The sequence below is a fragment of the Aythya marila genome, assembly GCF_965140915.1.
Source record: "Aythya marila genome assembly, chromosome: 2".
In the NCBI taxonomy this organism is placed as follows: Eukaryota; Metazoa; Chordata; class Aves; order Anseriformes; family Anatidae; genus Aythya; species Aythya marila.
The window spans coordinates 109832069-109854189 of record NC_139043.1 but is presented as its reverse complement, the minus strand read 5'-3'; the positions used below and the strand labels follow the sequence as shown (position 1 = coordinate 109854189).

The following is a 22121-nucleotide window of genomic DNA, read 5'->3' as shown; positions in this document are numbered from 1 at the left end:
TTCCAAACAAAATCTGACTCCTATTGTAAATTTCTGAATTATCACACCAATGAAAGATTTACATAAATAAATTCTATTATAATGAAAGCATGTAATATCTGTAGAAGCTGAAATATACATATTACTGGAACTAATTCAAACCAGAATTAGTCATATTGACCTAAAATATTTAACAGATGGTGGGGTTGTGTAGTTTAGCTACATGGTGATGGCTATATGAGCCTCATACAGTTGTAATATACAACTGGTAAAATGTTTTATTTTGCTCAAAAGAATTAAAGCTCCTACTTCATATCCTTTTTAAAATATAGAATAAATGGAAGTTAGTGTCTGTTTAGAAGTTTAGAAACTGTTTTATGTTTTCAGTACTATTAAGGGGTTTGCTTCATTCTTCTCATCCAGTTGTTTAGAAACTCATTAAATATATAATTACAATAATATGTGTTTATGAATTAGCAGAGAAGAATAGTAGATGCCCAGAAGTTGAGTACATAATAACTTTCCACATAAAAATAAAAGTTATGAGAGTTTAAAGAGTTATTAAAACTATAGAACCACACTGATTGTTCAGTGTAGCTGAGTAATCCTAGAGAAGGAGAACCATACTGGGGTAGGCAATGTGAAAACAAGGATAGGCACTTGTGTGATTCAGCTCTGTCGTATACACACTACACATAGCTGTATTGAAAAAGCTCAGAACAGAAAGGAACAGAAAGAGAACAGGAACAGAAAGAGTTTAGGTGAGAGTCTTCCAGTTCTTTGAAATTTTTGTTTGTTTGCATAGGTATTTTCTTGTCATGAGTAACTGCATCATTTAAGCACTGAGGTAAGGTCTGTACATGAAACATGTCCAATTTCAGTTGATTCAATGCTTACATTTTAATCAGAACATTAAAATGCATTTTATTCATGTTCTTTGTATTCTAATATGTGTTATAGAGTACAAGAAACATTAAAATGTAATGTTTCTTTCAATCAAAATACTTTTCTTTGCACTATACAAGTACTATTCTTTGTACTCTACAGTATCCTTTTATAAAACAAATACTGATATTTTATTTTCCACTCATTTTCTTGTTAGAATGAATGATCATTCAATAACTAAGAAATGCATATTTGTGTACTTTTTTCTTCTATGGACACAGTTCAAGACCAGTAGTAGTCCATGGAATATAGATTTGGGAATGTTAACAAAACCCATTGTATGGAAGAGAGTTTACATGAGAATCGACAGGCTGATGTTCAACTGGGTGATTCAGAGAAGTACTGGTCACACAGAATCACAGAATGGCTGAGGTTAGAAGGAACCTCTGAAGATCATCTAGTCCAACCTCCCTGCCAAGCAGGATCACCTAGAGCACATTGCACAGGATGGTATCCAGGCGGGTTTTGAATATCTCCAGAGAAAGAGACTTCACAACCTCTCTGGGCAACCTGTTCCAGCACCCTGTCACCCTCACAGTAAAGAAATGCCCTCTCATATTCAGCTGGAACCTCCAGTGTTTCAGTCTGTGCCTGTTGCCTCTCATCCTGTCGCTGGGCCCAACTTAAAAGAAACCGACTCCATCCTCTTGACACTCTCCCCTCAGGTATTTATATACGTTGGTGAGGTCTCTCCTCAGTCTTCTCTTCTCCAGGCAAAAGAGGACCAGTTCCCTCAGCCTGATCTCATATGACAGGTCCTCTAATAATCATAGCCGTCCTCTGAACTCACTCCAGTAGTTCTGTGTCCCTCTTGTACAGAACTCTGTGTGCCTCTTCAGCCCAGAATTGGACACAATACTCCAGGTGTGACCTCACCAGGGCTGAGTGGAGGGGCAGGATCACCTCCCTTGACCTACTGGCAACACTCTTCCAAATGTAACCTGTGATACCATTGGCTTTCTTGGCCACAAGGGCACGTTGCTGGCTCGTGGCCAGACTGCTGTCCACCAGGACTCCCAGGTCCCTCTCTGCAGGTCAGCCCCCAGCCTGTACTGGTGCTTTGGGTTATTCCTTTTTAGGTGCAGGACCCTTCACTTGCCCTTGTGAAGGTTCCAAGAGGAACCTTCATGAGGTTCCTCTTGGCCCAACCCTCCAGCCTATCGAGGTCCCTCTGAATGGCAGCACAGCCCTCTGGGGTATCAGCCCCTCCTCCGAGCTTTGTGTTGTCAGCAAACATGCTGAGGGTGCACTCTGTTCCATGGTCCAGGTCCTTGATAAGTTGAACAACACTGCACCCAGTACTGACCCCTGGGGGACACCACCAGTTAGTTACAGGCCTCCAAAAAAACTGCAACACTAAGCACAATTCTCTGAGCTCTGTCGTCCAGCATCCAGGTCTGTCATCCTTTGTGAACAGGGCACCTGCTCCATTTTCCCCAGTCTTCCTTTTTCTACTTACATATTTGATGAAGATCTTCTTGTTGTCCTTGACATCCCTTGCCAGATCTAACTCCAAATGAGCCTAGGCCTTCCTTGTCACATCCCTGCATATCCTGACAGTGTCTCTATATTCCTTCCAAGTGGTCTGTCCCTTTTTCCACATGTTGTAAACTTCCTTTTTCTTTTTTGTCTGAGCTTCACCAGGAGCTCCCTGCTCATCCATGCAGGTGTTCTGCCCCCTTTGCTTGCCTTCTTACTCATAGGGATGCACTGATCTTGAGTTTGGAGGAAGTGATGCTTGATATTGACTAGCTGTCTTGGACCACCCTTTCTTCTAGGGCCCTAACCCATGGATTCTTCCAAGTAGATTCCTGAAGAGGCCAACGTTTGTTCTACTAAAGTCCATAAGTCTAGGTTACTGACAGGTCACTGCAAACAATGTAGTAGAGTTAGAATTTATTAAGGGAAATAGTATCTTTAGTTTTTCAGAGTATGATATGGAATGTTGAGGGGCCTGTAACTGCCATTCCCAGTTTGCAAACATTTACAATTTTAGCAAGTTCTAATTCCTCACTTTCTGTAGTTTCTGCATTGAACTAATGGCCTGCTAATGATTTTATATAATACGAACTGTGATGACCATTATGTGCAGTCTTTAGTAGAACAGAATTCCAAACTAAAGTATATGACCTAAGAATGCTAATTAAGCACTTTAAACACTAAATTAAACACTAAGTTATATCTTTTTCTGGATTTTGTTTATTAACAATGCTAAGTTTAATGAAAGAAGAACAGGAAAATGCTGTCAGAGCATTTTTTTTTCTGTCAGACTTTTACTTTTTTGTAAAACATGATTTATTTTTTCTTCCTTAGGTGTTAATGGTTATCTTTTGATGAGGCATTCCTTAGTTTTGAAAGGATAAACATCTAAGTAATAATTGCAGTCTGCTGCTATTCTGAATTGCAGTCTATTGCTATTACAAAACACTTTAGTTCTGATTATGAACAAAACTTTGTAGATAGCTCTTACTGTCAACTAATGCAAATGACCTACTTTGCATGTAGGCTTTAAACATGATTATCTGTTTTTAAAGGAAAGTCACTTAGTTTTCTACTAATGCTTTATACATGAGTCTTGAGGTTGCATATTATGGATCTTTTATGTCCAAAGCCCATGAGCTAGTGAAAACAGGTAGGGCGAAGAGCAATGAATAAAGCCAGAAGACAGTTATAATAAGACTAGTATGATATTGTCCAACTGAGAAACCACGTGATGGTCTAGCTCAAATGAGTGCTGTCACTTGGAATCAAGAATAATTTTACTTCTAAGTGGTAAGTCTGTTGAGACTTGTCAAAAAGCATTAAACCCTGAATCTCTCTGTATATGGCTCTGAAATGATCTTTTATATAGTTTCTTTGTAGTTGGAGCATTCACTGTGTAACTGCTACCTTGGTTCAATTCTTGTGTAATCCTGAGAAACTCTAAATCTCTATTTGCCACTTTTCAGAATAATTAATTAGTAGTAAGCTTAGGTAGGGTATCACTGCCGTAACCACTAACATTACTACATCCTCCTGCCTTTTTTTAAAAGAGTGTTGGAAGCAAGTTAGTTGCAAAAAAGGTCACTGCTTTCTGAAGAGAAGGGCATATCTTCCTTCATCCTCAGTACATGTACCATTCTGCTGTGCACTTCTTTTTGCTTTGTTTGAGGAGCCTCCTCATTCTAGTTTGGAAATCATTTGGTTTTGTATCTAAATATGTAGTACAAGTTCTACAGCTGGGCAGCAAATTACAAAATCAACAACTCTGGTAATGTCAAGCTATGACCTGAAGTGTACTTTCAGTTGCACAGCCTGAGTTGGAACTGCTGTCATAAAAATGTGTTCTAGTTTGCTCTGTACATCAATAACAGAAATTTTCTAAAGAAAAGCTTTGATAGGTTTAACTATCATATTAATTAATTAACATTCTTCATGGGCAAATATTCTAGTTGTTATCAGATCATAGGAATTTAAAACTCCCCATACCGTGATGTGTTTTTAATTTGAATATTTTAAATCAACTACATTTTCTTTTACTGAAAGAAGCCAGTTTTTTTTTTGAATAAACACAATTCAAAACAGCTGCGTGCATAAGTTGAGCATTCTGGTCTCAGACTTTTGTGTCATTGTACCAGGATATATATTGTAGTATGTGCTGACAGACTTGATGATTAGTGGATTGTGCAAACTACACACAGTATCTTTTTTTTTTTTTTTGTTCTTCTTCCCCAGGTGTTTATAATTCAAGGTATTCATTAAAGAACTGAATTCTTCTTTGAAGCATACTGATGAGTGGAATCTGCTTCAGCTCAGGAGACCACAAATCCTAGATAATATACATCTTCTGTTTAAGTCCTTACCACTTCATTTGCGGATAAATTTCATTTGTAATTTAAGAGTGAATTTACAGCCTCATTCAGGAAAAAATACTTACTGAAGTCAGAGGGATTTCACGCATCAGTGCTTTCATGAATATATTGAGAGACTTCAGCATATGCTCAAATGTTTTCTTGAAGTGAGACTGTTATAAAATTAAAAGGCAATATCATTGCAGGCATTATTGAAAATTCAAACCAGTGTTATTATTATGGAAAGATTTATTCAGCAGTGTCACACACCACCATAAAATTCACCTCTTCAAATGGCTGTCTTGCAGTCATTACAGTAATTTTGTAGAAATACAGACACTGTCACTCCAGAAATACCAGTTTTTCTATTTCACTATTTTGCACAGCTGCTGCTTCTGAAAAGCACAACTGTTATTTTTACCTGTCTTACTTCACTCATGAAAATACCAACCTTAGATAGGGCTATGTGTGGCAAAGGTAAATTTATTACTTACCACACCAGTAGTAAGCTTATTATTTGCACAGTGAAATTGATAAACAGTATTTAATATTTATGTTTATATAGTACTTTTCACATCACAACATTCTATATTACATATGTAGATACATATGTATGTATATATGTCATATATTATGCATTTCTGCAGTGGCAGAAATTAAAAATTTAGCTATGATATTCATGAGGAAATGTAAGGACTTTACAGCATCGCAGCTTCTTCCTGTTACAGGAATAACTTCACTACACAGTGAGTATTACACCAACAAATCAATGGCTAGTATTGCTCACCAAATTAAATGAAATAAAACTATATCAAGTAGTAACAGCAATGCTAAATAGATTTTTGGGGAGAGGAAGGTTAGATGTAATCTTGTTAGACTTTCAATATGTTAGGTGTATAACCTAGTTAAAATTTTGGGAGGAAAATATTCCATGGATTTACTACTATGAATTTACCTCAAGTATCATATATATATATATATATACATATATTTATGTATATACATATATGTGTGTGTGTGTGTGTGTGTGTGTGTGTATATAAACCTTAGGAAATTACAGTCTTTTTTTTTTTTTTTAATAAAGTCTATTCAAAATTACTTTAATAAAAAGTGTTTCTTTTTCTCTTCTTAGAAGTTGGTCAAATTACATCTTTGTAGTAAGTCTTCAGTCTTTTTCTTTTTTTTTTTTTTAATGCAAGCAACGTGTCATGGTGCAGGAGAAAAAGACAAGGCTAGTTATTCTGATCAACATAGCTTTAAGGTTTCCTCTTCCATCAGAAAATACGCTGTAACTGAAGAGGTTTTTGAATAATTTTATCGAGGTTTTTGATAATCTTAAATTTGAAAACAGTCTTGAAATACTTCTTGAATTATCACTGCCAGAAATTACAAATACATACATTGTCAATGATAGTGCTCGACTGATAAGGTATTGACAATGTATATACAATAAATGTGAGGGGGCTTTGTTCTAAGAAGGGAGAAGGATGGATCAGCAGATATCTTATCCATTTCTTTATCCGAAATTTATGTCACGATTAATAACTGTCATATTCAGTATATTCATGAAATTACTTCAGTGGTAGCTTTGTTATCGGAATATGTTACCAATGCAGATCCACATGGATATACTTGTGCAAATAAATGTATTTTTCATTCATGTACATCTCCCAAGCATGGACAAGCACTAGATTTACATTCATCCAGTTCTTGTTTTACAAAAATAGTTCTACAAAGCATTTAGCTAATTCAATGGCAGGCAATGATGGAGACAGAAGAAGAAAGAACTGATATGCCAGTATCTCTGACTTCTGTTAGAATTCCACTCATCTTTGTAAAACTGTAGACATACATACTGTATTGCATCTTTCAGACAAACTGACTCCCGTTTTCAACATTATCTTTTTTTGTTATCCCCAGAGACATAACTCTCCATAACAACTAGTTAAATTTATTTTGGCTGTTAGCTTTTTTATAAAAGTTACCAATTTTCTATTTCTGAACATGAGCTGTTCTAGTATACAACTGAAAAGTTTCCTCAGTAAGAATAGATTTCCTATCATATCTCATTCTCTTTTGGAATGGAGGAGCATGGCAAAGTACATGTTGAATGAGAACACCAAGTAAATTGATCCTGTAAGACATACTCGATTTAAAACAGTTCAGCAATTGTTAATTTCTTATGTAAAATAAAGACAAAACCATAAAATAACAGTAAGATTTTCAACTGAAAGCTACAAAATAACAATTAATTTCATTAAAAAACTAATTTTCTTCAACTAGCCTTATTTCCTAAAATGGCTTTGATAATGACTAGAAAGTAAGTGAAATGGGATTGATAGCTGATAGCCCACTTCTCCTATGTTGTAATAATTAATTAGGTTTTGTTTTGTTTTGTTTTGTTTTTCATTGGAATAGGCTGCCCAGGGAAGTGGTTGATTCACCATCCCTGGAGGTCTTTAAAAGATGTTTAGATTTAAAGCTTTGTGATATGGTTTAGTGGAGGATTTGTTAGCGTTAGGTCAGAGCTTGGACTAGGTGATCTTGGAGGTCTTTTCCAACCTAGATGATTCCGTGATTCAATCTTTTATGTCTCTTTAGTCTTTATTTTACGTGTCAAATCCAGTCACTTTCTGGATCATATGCTTTATACACTCCAAAATATGCTTAAATTAAGTAAGTATTGCTGATTTCAACTAGACTGTATACCAGCTTAAATTCTTCATCCTATGGGAAAAGGAAATTTGAGAGAGAAAGTGTGAGAGGTTAAAGAAAATGGTCACATTAGACTACTTAGGGCAACTTCTAGCATTCATAGAGCAATATATTATCAAATGAAATCATGTAGACTTGTGGCTCATTTTACTCTTGGAAGAAGAAAGCCTCAGGGTCAGAGTTTAGTGTCTCATCGTCTTTCATAGATGGTATCCACTTATTTGTAGGTATCTTAAAAGGTGACTATAAATTAGAGTTGGTAATGCTGTAATTTCTTCCCTTCTTCCCTGTTTCTGAGTAAAAAAAAATTTAAAAAGGCAGATGGTAGCTGTATTTTTCCCACACTTTGTCTATCCACATCTGTCATTTCAATACAGAATACATGCCTGTGTCTGCTTTGTCTATGACTGTTCTGAACTGTGTAACGGCTTCATTAGAGAGAAGGATGTGTTTTCTGTGAGGCCTGAGGATGCACTATGGTCTCTTTGATGGAATTCAGGATTTCAGAGTCTTGATCTATACTACTCCACAGACATTGTCATCTTTCTATGAAATAAGTGCGACTTATGAGTGCTGAGGTATAAAACACACCAGAAATAGGAAGTGCACATCAAAGTCGTTCATGTTACAGCTAAAGTTCTGGGGTGAGATTTGAGTCAGCATGACAGTATCTGTATATGTGTGTCTGGTTATTAGTACACATACATACTATCTTGCAAAGTATGCCTTGACAATCACTGTGCTATATTAATCAATAAATAGCCTAAAATTTCAGAGTAGATTTCAGATACTAAATCAAGTATTTTGTCATCATATCATTACTCCTCTGTGCCATCCAATCTAGAATAGGAAGTATTGTGTTTAAATGGGAAGTTGATGTTTTTTTTTCTTGATGAATTGCTTTAAATTAACTAAATGTAATGCAGTGATTCCACATGGAAGAATACCTGTATATAGTATTATACATACGTGTAATTAAATGTGTAGGATAGGTTGTTGATAGGCATAACTTGTGAGTTATTCAGATATCATGAAATCATAGCAGAAGAGGGGGCAATATGTCACATTAAAAGGTTTTGTCTAATATATCACTTTGTAGCAGCTCCCCACCACTGCTCCCAACAAGCTGGCTCTTTGCGCAGAAAGTTCAGTCATCAAGACAGAGGAATGCTGCAATCTTAAGTTTTTTTCAGTTTTAAAAGTTCTAAATCAACCCAAATTAGCAGGCTACAGAGGCAGAACAACAGGAATTATTCATTCTCTGATACACAGAGCCGTGTATGTTTCTTGGCTTTCATAATATAACATTATTGTAATGTTATTTCTCCACTGTTAAGTATAGCATTTTGCTTAGGTGCTCATGTGCCTCCTTTGTACCACTCTGGTGAGGTGCATGGAGTTCCCTTCTGTGCTGTGTGGCATGGGCTGGCATCAGCCACACCATAAAAAAAAGCTAGACATGAACAAGAGCCGTAGAAGTAATTGTGAAAGAGTTACAAGAAGGCTGAGAGCATTCACAGCTGGATCGGTGATTTACTTGTCTTCCTACTTCCAAAATCTAGGCTACTACCATGGTAAAACACAACCTTGTGCTTTTCGAAGACTTAAGGCTTTAAATAAGTATTTTTCCACTGCATTTCTAAGGAAGATTAGATCTCTCATCCATGCCGGAGCAGTTTGATTAAATTTAACTCTGGCTATTGGAAAGATTTATTCATAGGATTATGGCACAGCTGTGGAAACTACAGCTATTATTTTGGTTGGAGATTTATGAGACAAGCCCAGCAAAACAAACAAATTTTATACATGCAGGGTAGCGTGGATGATGCCAGGTCTGGAAGAGGGAGGTGCAGAGCTGAGCAGTGTCAGAGAACAAGCTATAGTACAGCCAGTGCTATTTAAGGAGGCTAATTGTGCCACCACCATTACCTGCTTGTGTGACTAGGAGCACGGCAAACAAAAATACACAAAACTTTAAACCTTACTTTCTTCTTAAAGATGTTATTGCAATATGTTGGAAAGCAGTTATGTTCTGATATGTGAAAGCTGTGTGTCATTGTTTACATTTGCAACTATATTTTGGTCGTACATTTATTTCAGTGTGTCCTGTCTGTATTTCTCTTCCAGGTTCAGGTCCTTCGCAATGCTGGGGAGGAAGTGACCCTAACTGTGTCCTTTCTAAAGAGAGCACCTGCTTTTCTCAAACTGCCACTGAATGAAGATTGTACATGTAAGCCTTTATCACTTGGCAAAACAAACACACAAAAAACACCTAAATTCAATGTTGCATCTTCTGAACCTAGTGTGCATTGAGGGAGATTGACAGCAGCATTTTCAGGCAGCACTGTGGCCTGAATATGAGGCCACATTGCAAGTCTTTGCCAAGTCTTGTAGCAGTAGTCACCTCAAACAAAAGAGTAAAATCTTTCCTTGAAAAACAGATCAGAAAGCATTTGGCCTTTGGTGTGAATCAGCAAAGATGCATGTGAGTCAGTGGAATTACATTAATTAACTGTAGCTCACATTCTGACGCAGAGTATTTAAAAGCAGTTTTCCAGGCAGCGTCAGATAACATTTTAGTCCAAAAGAGTTTTGTCGTCGAAATGTGAAAATGAAATTGTGTGGGTATATTTGAAGAGCTTAACTTTCCTATTTAAAATTCAGCAGCTTTCACGTAGGTGTCTCTCTACCTAAAAATAAATTAATTTCAGATGATTAGTATTTTGTTTAAGTCCAACTGAGTTTTAGTAAGTTAGCCCCATCAGAGGCATATCGAGACAGCTGTCTTCCTTTAACTGTATTAAAATGTGAGTGTGGGTGCATAATTATACAGTTGCAGCATACCTGAGCATCTATATGGATATTCATGTATGTCAGCCTGTGGCTTTTGCCATCCCTGCTTTCCTTCCACTTCTTCCTCCTAAAAGGGTAAAATAAATTGTTCACTTTTAAAGCAAAAAAGCCAAAATCTGATTTCATTACATGTAGCCTTTGATTTTATGTTAGTAGGAATTAAATAAACTAAATTATTATATAATCTTGTATACAGTCATTTGCAGAAGTACTGTCTTTATCTTTTTTTTTTTTCCAGGTATTAAATTTTAGTGAGACAATAAAGAAATAACAATACCGTAAATAAAAACAAATCTCAGTAACTCATTGTCCTTTTTATGAAAGGATGTGGTACCATACAGTGCAGTGAGTAACACACACAAACACACACTCAGAATCATAGAATCATAGAATGGCTTGAGTTGGAAGGGATTTCAAAGATCATCTAGTACTCAGTAACCCCCAATACTCAAAGTGAGGCCTCACAAGGGTTGAGTAGAGGGGGACAATCACATCCCTTGATCTGCTGGTCACTCCTCTGTTGATGCAGCCCAGGATGCAATTGGCCTTCTGGGCTGCAAACACACACTGCTGTCTCATTTTATGACATTTTCATCCTCCTGAACCCCAAGTCCTTCTCTGCTGGGCAACTGTCAATGAGTTCTTCGCCCAGTCTGTGCTCATGTCTGGGATTGCCCCTGCCCAGGTGCAGCACCCTGCATTTAGACTTGTTGAACATAGGTTCATGTAGGCCCACTTCTCAAGCCTGCCTTTGGATGGAATCCCTTCCTTCGATTTTATCAACTGCACCACTCAGCTTGATGTCATCTGCAAATTTGCTGAGGGTGCACTCCATCCCATTGTCTATGTTGTTGATAAAGATATTAAACAGCACTGGTCCCAGGACAGACCCCTGAGGCACACCACTTGTCACTGGCCTCCACTTGGACATAGAACCATTGACCACTTGTGACCTTCAAGCTAATTCCTTATCCACTGAATGGTCCACTTGAATATATCCTATCATGTTACTTATGAGACGTAGCTCTGTAACCTCTTAAACTGTTACAAGAAATGTTTGAACCATGAACTTCATAGAGAATAACAAAAGCATTATCTGCCTAGTTCATTCAAGTGAAAACCAAGTAAGGAAAGTACACACTTATCTTTTATTATCAAATTTCCAAAAACATTAGTACTTTTATTTTTCTTACTAAGCAATTTTTTATTTTTTTAATTTTTTTATTTTTTTTTATCGAGAAAAGCACCAGTGGTTATCTTGAGCCTCCAATCAGCTTTAAAAGACACTCCATTCAAACCAAAAGAGAGATATTAGCTGAATGGAGAAAAAGAAGTGAGTGTTAGATATGAGAAAACCAATGAGGGAAGGAATACAGACATACAGACGCACACACATTTGCATTATACCACTATAGATTAATGAAATTTTGGGGGGTGTATTTACATTTGTATTAGGTGCCCCCAGTGACCAGAGCAGTGGCACATCCTCTCCCCTGTGTGACAGTGGTTTGCACCTCAACTACCATCCCAACAACACGGTAAGAGCTTATATTTCTTTAATAGAATTGCATTAAAAATGTTACCATAGCTAAGTGGAAATAATTGATAAAAGACAGCAAATGGGACAAACTCTAATTAACATTAGATATAGTCCCATTGGGAGCAAAAAAAGTTGCCAGATAATATGGCTGAGAATTAAACTATGACAAAGGCTGAGATTATGCCCTGATAAATGTGATTACTATTTTTATCTGAGCAATAGGGATTTCAAGGCATTTTTTCCCTCTAGATTTGTTTGCAGAGCATAGGAAAGAAAATGAAAATGTACCTATTTAAAGAGAAGGTAGAAAACTTTTTCAGAATTTTTTTTTTTTTTTTTTTTTACTTTCATTTATAATTTAGAACTTTTGACAAATCTTACTTAGGTGCATGTTTTTGCCTGTATTCAGCTCTGAATATTTCCTTAGTAACTGACAAACGTATTGAAGAATAATAGCATTATGGAACAAATTCACTTTAGGATGAAATGCTACAGATCTCTATTCAGATTTGTAGTAAAATATGCTTTGGAAGTGCACCACAGGGTTTTTAACAATTTTCTTAGCAATGAAACACAAATTTTCTAATATTTTAAATAGTTCTAACGGTTTTTATTATTATTATTTTATCTTTTCATGTGTGTTTGGCTTCATTATAGATATAAATACTCAAAAAATAAAGAATAAATAAAACAGTATGCGGCATAATTATTATAGATATATACAAATTATTATTATTACAAATTATATACAATTATTACATATATATACAAATAAACAGAAGTGTAAGCACTATTCAGTAGACTTGCTGTTTCTACTTTCTGGGTTGCTTTATTTTTCTTGCTTATTTCACTAGCAAAGATTTCAAATGGGAGCCCAGAGATTTAAAAGTCAATAGCCTGATTAAAAAAAACCACCTGATTATCATATTATAAAACCTGATTATCATATGTGAAACCTTTTGCATTTATACATTTGTGTACAGGATGGAATCAATAAAAATGGGATAAAAACAGTAACGATGTGTCTTACTGCAGGTCAAATAAAAATAAATATATATTAATAGTTCAAAAACATCAGAAGCAGACATTTAAAAGTGAAAAGGCTAATGGAGGAGATCCCAAACTTATTTTGCTAGCCACTTCAAGTCTAGCTTTGCTTTTAGGATTAAAAATGTTTATGAATTGTGAATCCTCTTTCTGCAGATGTCAAAAATTATCTAAATTAACATAGTTTCTATTTGAACTGGTAATAATTTAATGAAATCAAGTTTTCTTTCAGTCTAAACAATAGAATCAGGCATCTTCAGTCTATAATTCACCCTAAATTAAATTCTTATGAAGACTGGGAAGACTCAGGTCTTCTTACCTGAGATAGATATCCTCTTGTAATGGAATATAATTCTTCATAAGACCAAATAAGACCTCTCTACGAATTCCTAACATATGTAAAAATCCTTCATCACAGTTCTTTCTTTTCTCAATTTATTTTCTATAATGTATTATGGCTTATAGCCATAATCTATTTCTTAGTTTATAGCCTTGGTGATCCACATGAAAATGTCTGACTTCAAAGAATTTGGAGTAGTCAAGGAGCAGTTTTGGTCTTTTGTCAATATTTGAAAGGGTTATGTAAACTACAGATGAGGTTAATATTTCTGTTGCATCAGGACCTAGGCCTACAGTTTGCTTCTATACTTCTTGCTGCTTTTCAGCTTTGTCCCAAAGTTTCATTGCAGTTGAAAAAAGGTTCCTGAAAGCAGACAGAACACTGAAAAATTCAAGAGATTGTTCAAAACAATGTCCTAGCTTAGTCTTTCTAGCCAATCATTTATTTGTTTGGATTTAATCTGTGGAATGTTCACCAGAGTCAACATTTTAAGAACGTGTAATATTAAATAATATAAATATTATTAAAAATCTACCACTAAGCTAAATTAATGTTCATAGTCATATTTCATGATACAAATACAGAAGATATGTGAACATACAGGTAAGAAAACATATGAAGCAAATGATTAAAAGACATAATGGATGATGATGCAGGATCAACATGTGTAATTTTACCAATATACTGAAAACACTATGTACATTTCAGTGAGAATATTCAGAAAATAACATCATGACTAGTACTATTTTGTAAAGTGTTTTATAAAGAAAGGAAGAGGTACTGAATTTTTTAAATTAAATTGCATTATTAAAAATATTTTGTTTTTCACTCTAAAAGCAATTTTCATTCTAATCTGTATTCTCTAAAAAAAGGTGTTGAAATTAGGTGGTAGAAAGCTAAATATTCATTCATACAAATAATGTATTGTATAAGTAGGCAAAAGTAAGATAAATTTTGACACATAAATATGCAGGTTTGAGTAATCAATTTTCATCATTTAATGTAGTAAATACACGTTCATGACTAGTCATCTCAAAAAATGATACAATCTGTTTTCTCTAGATTTTTAGAATACTGTTCTTCACACTTCCTCCAAGCATATTACTGTTGAGCTTTATTTAAGTTCGTTTATTTGTGAGAAAAAGTTTAGAATCTGTCCAGTATTAGCTAAAACTAGATAAATAATCTGAGGATAGTGGAAAACAATGCTAAATGCTATATCAAGACTATGAAAAATCTCTTTCTTTCCAAAGTCTGCTGAGTACTTCTAATGAAGTCCAAAACTGAGAAGGACCCTCTAAATGTTTTTCAGGATACATTATCATGTTCCTCATGGCCAGCATCCCCAGGACTTAGGTGGGAAAAAAGGTGGTGTGATCTCCGGTTAATTCCTCTTCTTCATTCACGGTTTTCCCAGTACCTTCCAGGATCAGATTTGTGCAGGTAAAGAAGTTCAGAAAGTTAAAACTATTGATTTCTTGGTTGACAGATACAAGCCTTAGGGAACTGCCATGTTAGAGGAATAGTGTTATTAGTTTCAATGCAGCTGTGAAAGACATGTCCATGGACAAAGGAGTGTCCATGAAGGTCCTCCTAGGCCCACCTAGGTCCATATTCTGCTCTAACATCAGCCAGTACCAGGTATTTGGAGAAGACACGTAATTTTCCCACTTGCCCCAAGTGGTCAGCACATTTCTTAGTGTGAGTATTCACTTAGGTCAACATATATAATAGTTGTTAATTTTCCTGTCCTTAAAAGCTTCTTTTTGAGCTCCTGTTGTGTTTTGTTGGTTTTTTTTGGTTGTTGTTTTGTTTTGTTTTTTATACCTTCCCTCTTTGCAATGCATTGTCACATTGAGAGCTGTCATGAAATTATGTTTTTAAAAGTGCTTGTTTGTTTGTGTTAAATCCCTTGCCTGATGACTTTGCTGGGTGATATAATCTTGTTAGGGTGTAGCAAGGACTGTCTGCCCCATGGGCAGGGCAAGCCATGAGCACAGGGTGGCAGTGAGGCTGGCAGAGACAATCCATGCAAACAAAGGCCCTGTCTCACTGGCCCTACCAAAGGAGCAGAGCAGGCCTAGGGATGGTCATCATACACTTCCACTGGGATGAGGTGGGGCTCAGGTCAGGCTGGGGAGTCAGCCTGCAGGTTGGGTCCAAATTAGTTGTGAATTAGATGCCCGGAAGACATCAGTTTGAGGACAAACTCAAGTGAGGACCAAGGCGAGAGCTGTCCAGAGAAGCATGGGACAGTCTCCCTGCTAACAGCCCTTTCGCAGCAGCCTGATCTTGCATACCATGACCTCACCATGGCGGCGGTGGCCTTAAGTGTAGGCAGCTAGGCCCCCAAGATGGGACTGATGGTGCGTGCTGACCCTTCTGACATGGAACTCTGCTGTTTTCCTATTTGAAGGATCCTTACTGTTTTCTCTTGTGATGGACCCTTCCATAGCTCTGATCATCCTTGTTACCTTCCCTGTTTCTTTTCCTAATTTCTTAATTTCTCTGAGCAAAGATGATGAGGAGTGCACCCTCAGACCCTCCTGATGTACAATAAGGCACAACAGTGTTGTGTTTTTTTTTTTTTTTATTATTATAATTATTATTTTTTCCTAATACTTTTTATTCTTTTTTTTCCTAATACTAAAGTCTGTTGCTTTATGATCGTCACTGAACACTAAGCTGATGATTTTCAGAGAACAATTTACAGTAACTCCTGCATTTCTTTCCTCAGGTTTAATAGTTATAGAAGGGTTCTTCATTGTTTATATATATAGATGAGGCTAATTTTCTTATATGTGTTACTTTGCATGTATTAACATTGAATTTCATCAATACTTTGTCTTTCAATCACAGGGAAGCCTGTCCAAAGCTCATAGTCAGGCTTAAATTTACTGCATCATATAGACCTACAACTCGTCATTCTTTAATTCAATATTATCCTAGTAAATCAGAATAAATCAGAGAGGAAGACAAGAATATTCTGGAATGATTACCGTTTTTCAAGTGTTATGCAATCAGACAGAAAGGAAAGTAGCTATTAAATGCAACAAAGCAAAGTACATACGTAAGATATTTTTTTTAAAGTTTTCAATAACTATGTTTTATGGATTAATTCATCATTCATATATATATAAAAATTAAATTCTATTATTAAAATATTCTCTGCATACCAGCTTATAGGTCATGAACTGAAGGAAAGCTGTGTACAGTTAAAGAGTATGTTACTCTCTTGCTTCTCACCAATCAGAAAATTTAACTCTTACATTAAGCACACAGGTTGTATCAAATGTGAGACTGTGAGGACTTACAAACTGAAATAAAAGCTGGCTTTCCTGTGTAGTCATCAAGACTGCAAGCTTAGGTGTTTGAATCTGGGAAGAATAATGTGTTCTCTTATTATTAACCCTGAATTGTTTTAAAGGGTTTAAAATTATCCTGTTTCTCTATTTAAAAACATGTAAGATTACCTAATTAATACAGAAAAGCATAGTTGATATTTCTGGCAGGAGTGTTTTGTGAAAGAACCTTCCCAGCCTCTTTTCTCTGTTATACAGTGTTTCTATGGGTCCTACAGTGAAGTATTACCACCTGCCTGGGGGAGGGTTTATGATCCCCCACGAAAAGTGGGGAAAGAGGACTGTTTTTCAGCCTCGTTTTTGTGTTTGTTTGGGGTTAATTTTATTTTATTGTCATGGTCTGCTTCCTTCTCATTAGTTCATAGCAAACATTTGAAAGTTGCACAAAAGTGTCCCATGGCCTAAATTAATTCTAAGGGGTATTGTTTCTTCAAACTATACCACCAAGGTTTGTCAGTCTTTCTTCCTATGCACAGAGTTTAATTTAAAACAGTTGAGTGGATAGTCACTTCACCACTAGATGACTGATAAGCTAAAAACAGCCTATGTCTTCTGATTAATAATAACAAAATCATGTTTACTTAGCTACATGATCATGTTTACTTAGCTACATCTATTGACAATTACTGGCCCAGAGAGTAAACATGTGAACCAAAGCTACAGTGGCTCACTGGTTGAACTGAAAGAGAGACAGATATGGATGCCACAGATACAGGAGTTTTTGCTTTAAACTCTGTAAAACTTCAGCTCAGTGTTTTGCGGTGGTTGAAATAGAAATAATTAAGAGCATGAGGCATAAAGGGCCCAGAATCATAAAAGTCAAATTTGAGATCTATTCTGCAGTATACTTCAAATAAAATACTGAACTGAATGGAACTACTCACATGGAAAGTCAGGATGTATTCAACTATTTGTAGATTTAGGGATTTCAAATTCAGTCTTCTACATCAATAAAACACAGGCTTAATGTGCGCAATATAGAACTGTACATTACAGAAAGGATCATGTATAGGCAGTGATGATATTCTTGAGATTTGAATTTCCAGAAAAAATAATTTTACAAGTGTATTTATACAACAATGAATACCTGAATTTATACTCACACCCTGAATATCTACGCTGATAATTTTCTTCTTGTATCCTACCATGCTGTCTAACGTGAGGAAATATGAGTACTTAACAGGAAAGTAAAAAGAAATTTGACAATGATAACAAAAGTGTTTTATTTATTTATTTATCTATTTATTATTTTTGCCTCAAAAATCACAGAACCAACATTTAACATTGGTAACAAGACAGCTTACAAGAGTGTTCTAAATTAGTGTAAACATATTAAAATATGACTCCCTCACAAAATTTTTTTTCAGAGAAAGATAAATTTTTAAAGGGACTGAAAAGTTGAGGACTCTAAAGACCAATATTAAGGAAAAGATATTGAAAATAATATTAAGGAAAGCAACATAAAGTGGACATTAATTCATTACATTTTCTGTAGATAGTATTTATAAGGTTGTTCTCCCTATATAAAGCGTGATAAATTTTAATCTTTCAGAGTTTGAAAATACTGACACATAAATTGTCATTCCCACATACATTATTATTCCTCATAATCATATGCTAACTTTCTAGGAGGATGCTTCACACTCATAAATTCCTGAGAGTATTCATAAGAAATTCCAGAGGATATTTAAGTTAATCTTAAATCTTACTAACTTCAAATTCTTGAGTTTCTGAAGGTGCAGAACCTAAGAGGTGTACTTGAGTAAGAATTAATCTGTTCTTAACTTTTTTTTTTCTGTATTAAAAAGTGGTAAATAATATTTTCTATTTAATACATAACATTTATTATATATATATGTAATGTTTGTGTTGTGGTATGTGGCTGGTAGACTAATTCAAGATAGTATTGCAATAACAGTAATACAATAATCTAAGGATATTGTAATCTAAGACTAAGACTACCTACTGCTGAGACACATTCAGAAATAATCTAATACTTAGCCATGCATTTCATAGTCTCCACTTGCATCATATAGACTTCACTGGGTTAAGATTTAGCCCATTCCCCCTTGTCCTGTCACCAGGCATGTGGGAGAATAGACCAACCCCCACCTTGCTACAGCATATAAGTACCTATGTACTTAAGGTACCTATACAGAGTGATAAAGTCACCCCAGAGCCTCCTCTTCTCCAAGCTGAACAAACCCAGCTCCCTCAGCTGCTCCTCATAAGACTTGTTCTCCAGACTTGTTCTGCAGACTTGTTCTCCAGACTTGTTCACCAGCTTCGTCGCCCTTCTCTAGACTCGCTCGAGCACCTCGATGTCCTTTGTGTATCAAGGGGCCCAAAACTGAACACAGTACTTGAGGTGTGGCCTCACCAGAGCTGAGTACAGGGGGACAATCACTACCCTAGACCTGTTGGCCACACTGTTTCTTATGCAAACCAGGATGCTGTTGGCCTTCTTGTCCACCTGAGCACACTGCTGGCTCATATTCAGCCAACTATCCACCAATACTCCCAGGTCCTTCTCTGCCAGGCAGCTTTCCAACCACTCCTCTCCCAGCCTGTAGCTCTGCTTGGGGTTATTGCGCCCCAGGTGCAGGACCCGGCACTTGACCTTGTTGAACTTCATACAGTTGACATCAGCCCATCAGTCCAGCCTATCCAGATCCTCCTGCAGAGCCTTCCTACCCTCGAGCAGATCGACAGGAAGGTCCCCTTCCTGGCTTCTCCAAGCATAGAGAACTCTACCATTTCATGGTCACTATGCCCAAGACAGCTTCCAACAACCACATCTCCCACCAGTCCTTCTCTGTTTGTGGAGAGAAGGTCTAGTGGGGCACCTTCCCTGGTAGGCTCACTAACCAGCTGCATCAGGAATCTATCTTCCACACTTTCCAGAAACCTCCTAGACTTCTTTCTCTGGGCTGTGTTGTGCTTCCAGGATATATCTGGGAGGTTGAAGTCCCTCACGAGAACAAGCGCTGATGATTTCACAACTTCTGTCAGCTGCCTATAGAACTCCTCATCAGTCTCCTCATCCTGGTTTGGCAATTTATAACAGACCCCGACCAGGATGCTTGCCTTGTTGGCCTTCCCGCCGATCCTAACCCATAGGGGCTCAACCTTATCATTCTCAGCGTCAAGTTCCACAGCATCAAAACACTCTCTAATATAGAGAGCCACACCACCACCCCTTCTGTGCTGACCGTCCTTTCTGAAGAGCCTATAGCCAGACATTGCAGCACTCCAGTCATGAGAGTGGTCCCACCATGTTTCCGTGATGGCAACCAAGTCATAGCCTGCCTGCTGCACGATGGCTTCCAGCTCGTCCTGTTTGTTACCCATGCTGCGTGCAGTAGTGTAGATGCACTTCAGTTGGGCCATTGCCTTCTCTCCCAGCCTTGCCATTGTTCCCCTGGCACAGCTCCAACAAGCCTTGTTTCAGCCCCGTCCCCCTTCTTACCTAGTTTAAAGCCCTCTCAATGAACCCCGCCAGCTCCTGGGCTAGGATCTGTTTTCCCCTTATAATCAGCAAATTGTCTGATCGTAATGCTGTGTTATGTAATAACTTGTTTAGCATTTTATTATAGAAGAATTTTCAATTTGTATTTATAGACATTTAAAATAAAGGTATATTAACTAAATACTATTTTAGCATTTTAGCATTAACATTAACTAGAGATGTAATGCTTTAAATAGTACTTCTTCAAGAACTTTGTCAGAATTATTGTGAAAATGAGTAGTTAATCTTTAAAAGAATTTTCTATTGGATTGTTCCTGTAGGGATTTAAAGACTGATCACCACTTCTGTGAAAAGGCTACTGAACTGATAAGTTATCTAGTAGATTTAGAGAAACCATTGGTCTCTGCATGATCGTGTTCATATGCGCATGATCATCCTCTACATGATAGAATTGTTAAAAAAAAAAGAAAAGAAAAAAGAAAGCAAGCATGGCTCTAATTCATTTTTTATGCTTCTCCTAGATGGACAAAAAAGCCTGCACTTGACAAAGACACAGCAAAGACTTTTATGGTAGAGATAGATATTAGTTCTATGTTCCTATACAACTAGACAATAATTTTGATCACATAAAACAAATGCTTTTGCAGAATGGAAATCAGTGGCACTTAGTTTTACAGTGAAGATAACACTCATTTTGCCCCAGCCACCTCAGAAAATCTGAATGACATGCTTAATTTTAAACCACAAATTTATCACTAATGAATTGGGTTGGGAGAATGCCCGCATTATTACTCTCATTACTCTGCATGCTTAGTAATCTTCTGCTTTTGGAAAATGATTAATATTGAGCTTTTTGGGTTCTAAAGCTGAAGACCTGTAAGCCTTCCAAAGGCTCTTAGCCAAAAAGGCTATTTGCAGAAGAAGTTAGGTCTGTTACAGCTTTAGCATTTGAATTTTTTCTCTTGTTTTGTAATTGTTCAGCACTCAGCTGTGGAAAGTCAGTCTATAATGCATCACAAAGCATGGTGTAAATGCCCAGAATGTTGCTGGTGTAGAGACACCCAGGTGGACACTCCTTTTGTCAATGGATGTCTCTTGGCATTTCAGTGCATTTTACTAATCATCCTACATTCAGAAATGCAATTGGAAAAATAATTAATGTTACCTGGTCAGTTCTGAATTCTCCAGCTTTTACATCAGTAGGTAAAAAGATAATCATTCACAATCAAAATCTGATCACCAAGAATAAGGGTATATCGAGACAGTAACTTTACTGCATTTTAAAAATATAACAGAATATAACAGAAATATAACAGAAAAATGAAATAAAAGTTTTTGAGAAAATTCAGTATTCCACTGAATTTATGAATGGTTGACTACAGTCCAATGCACATTTTCCTTCTCCATGACCTGCAGTATTAAAGCATTAACACTTTGATATGCATCAGCTATTTTACTTGTTTAGCTTCTGAAGTCACGCAGTGTTGGTTAAGATTCCATGGTGCTAGTCTATGGGATTTTTTTATAGCTTTATGGAAACTTAATATAGTTGACCTTTTAGCATAATCATTTTAATATGTCAGGTATTTATAAAACACGAAGACCAGCAATTTATCAGTGTTCAGTGGCTGACCTTCATTGTAGTTGAAAGAAAAGCATTTTCTACAAGTATTAAGAAGGTATGCTAGAACAGATGAAATTTTCTTCTGACCTGATCTGTTATGACATGTCTATAGGCAAAATGCGTTCCAAGTAATTGCTGTGGATGGGGTTTGCAGCGGAATAATTCAGTGTCTCTCTGCTGAAGACTGTATTGACTGGCTACAAGCAATAGCAAGTAACATTTCCAACCTCACAAAGCACAATGTAAGTATGGATCCAAGTAAGCCAGAAGGTTTCCCAATCATATTTGATTATAACTGTCATAAAAGCCTAATGGGTTCAACCACAGAATTGTCTACATATAAACAATGCTTGAGGCTGTCCGAGAGAAGTCAAGTCAAGTTTGTCATCGAATCAGATTTTGTGAGAAATCGTTGAA

The 22121-nt window shown here is 36.4% G+C and overlaps 1 protein-coding gene across 1 annotated transcript in view; it reads left to right on the top strand.

Moving 5' to 3' along the window:
* Nucleotides 1-22121, top strand: part of SNTG1 (syntrophin gamma 1) — a gene marked incomplete at its 3' end in the record, with an annotated part of 342385 nt that overhangs the window by 219324 nt on the left and 100940 nt on the right. Inside the window, exons 8-11 of the mRNA XM_082753438.1 lie at nucleotides 9597-9699; nucleotides 11778-11860; nucleotides 14562-14692; nucleotides 21817-21946. Of these exons, the coding sequence (XP_082609564.1) occupies nucleotides 9597-9699; nucleotides 11778-11860; nucleotides 14562-14692; nucleotides 21817-21946 (447 nt within the window). The remainder of the gene's footprint in view (nucleotides 1-9596; nucleotides 9700-11777; nucleotides 11861-14561; nucleotides 14693-21816; nucleotides 21947-22121) is intronic.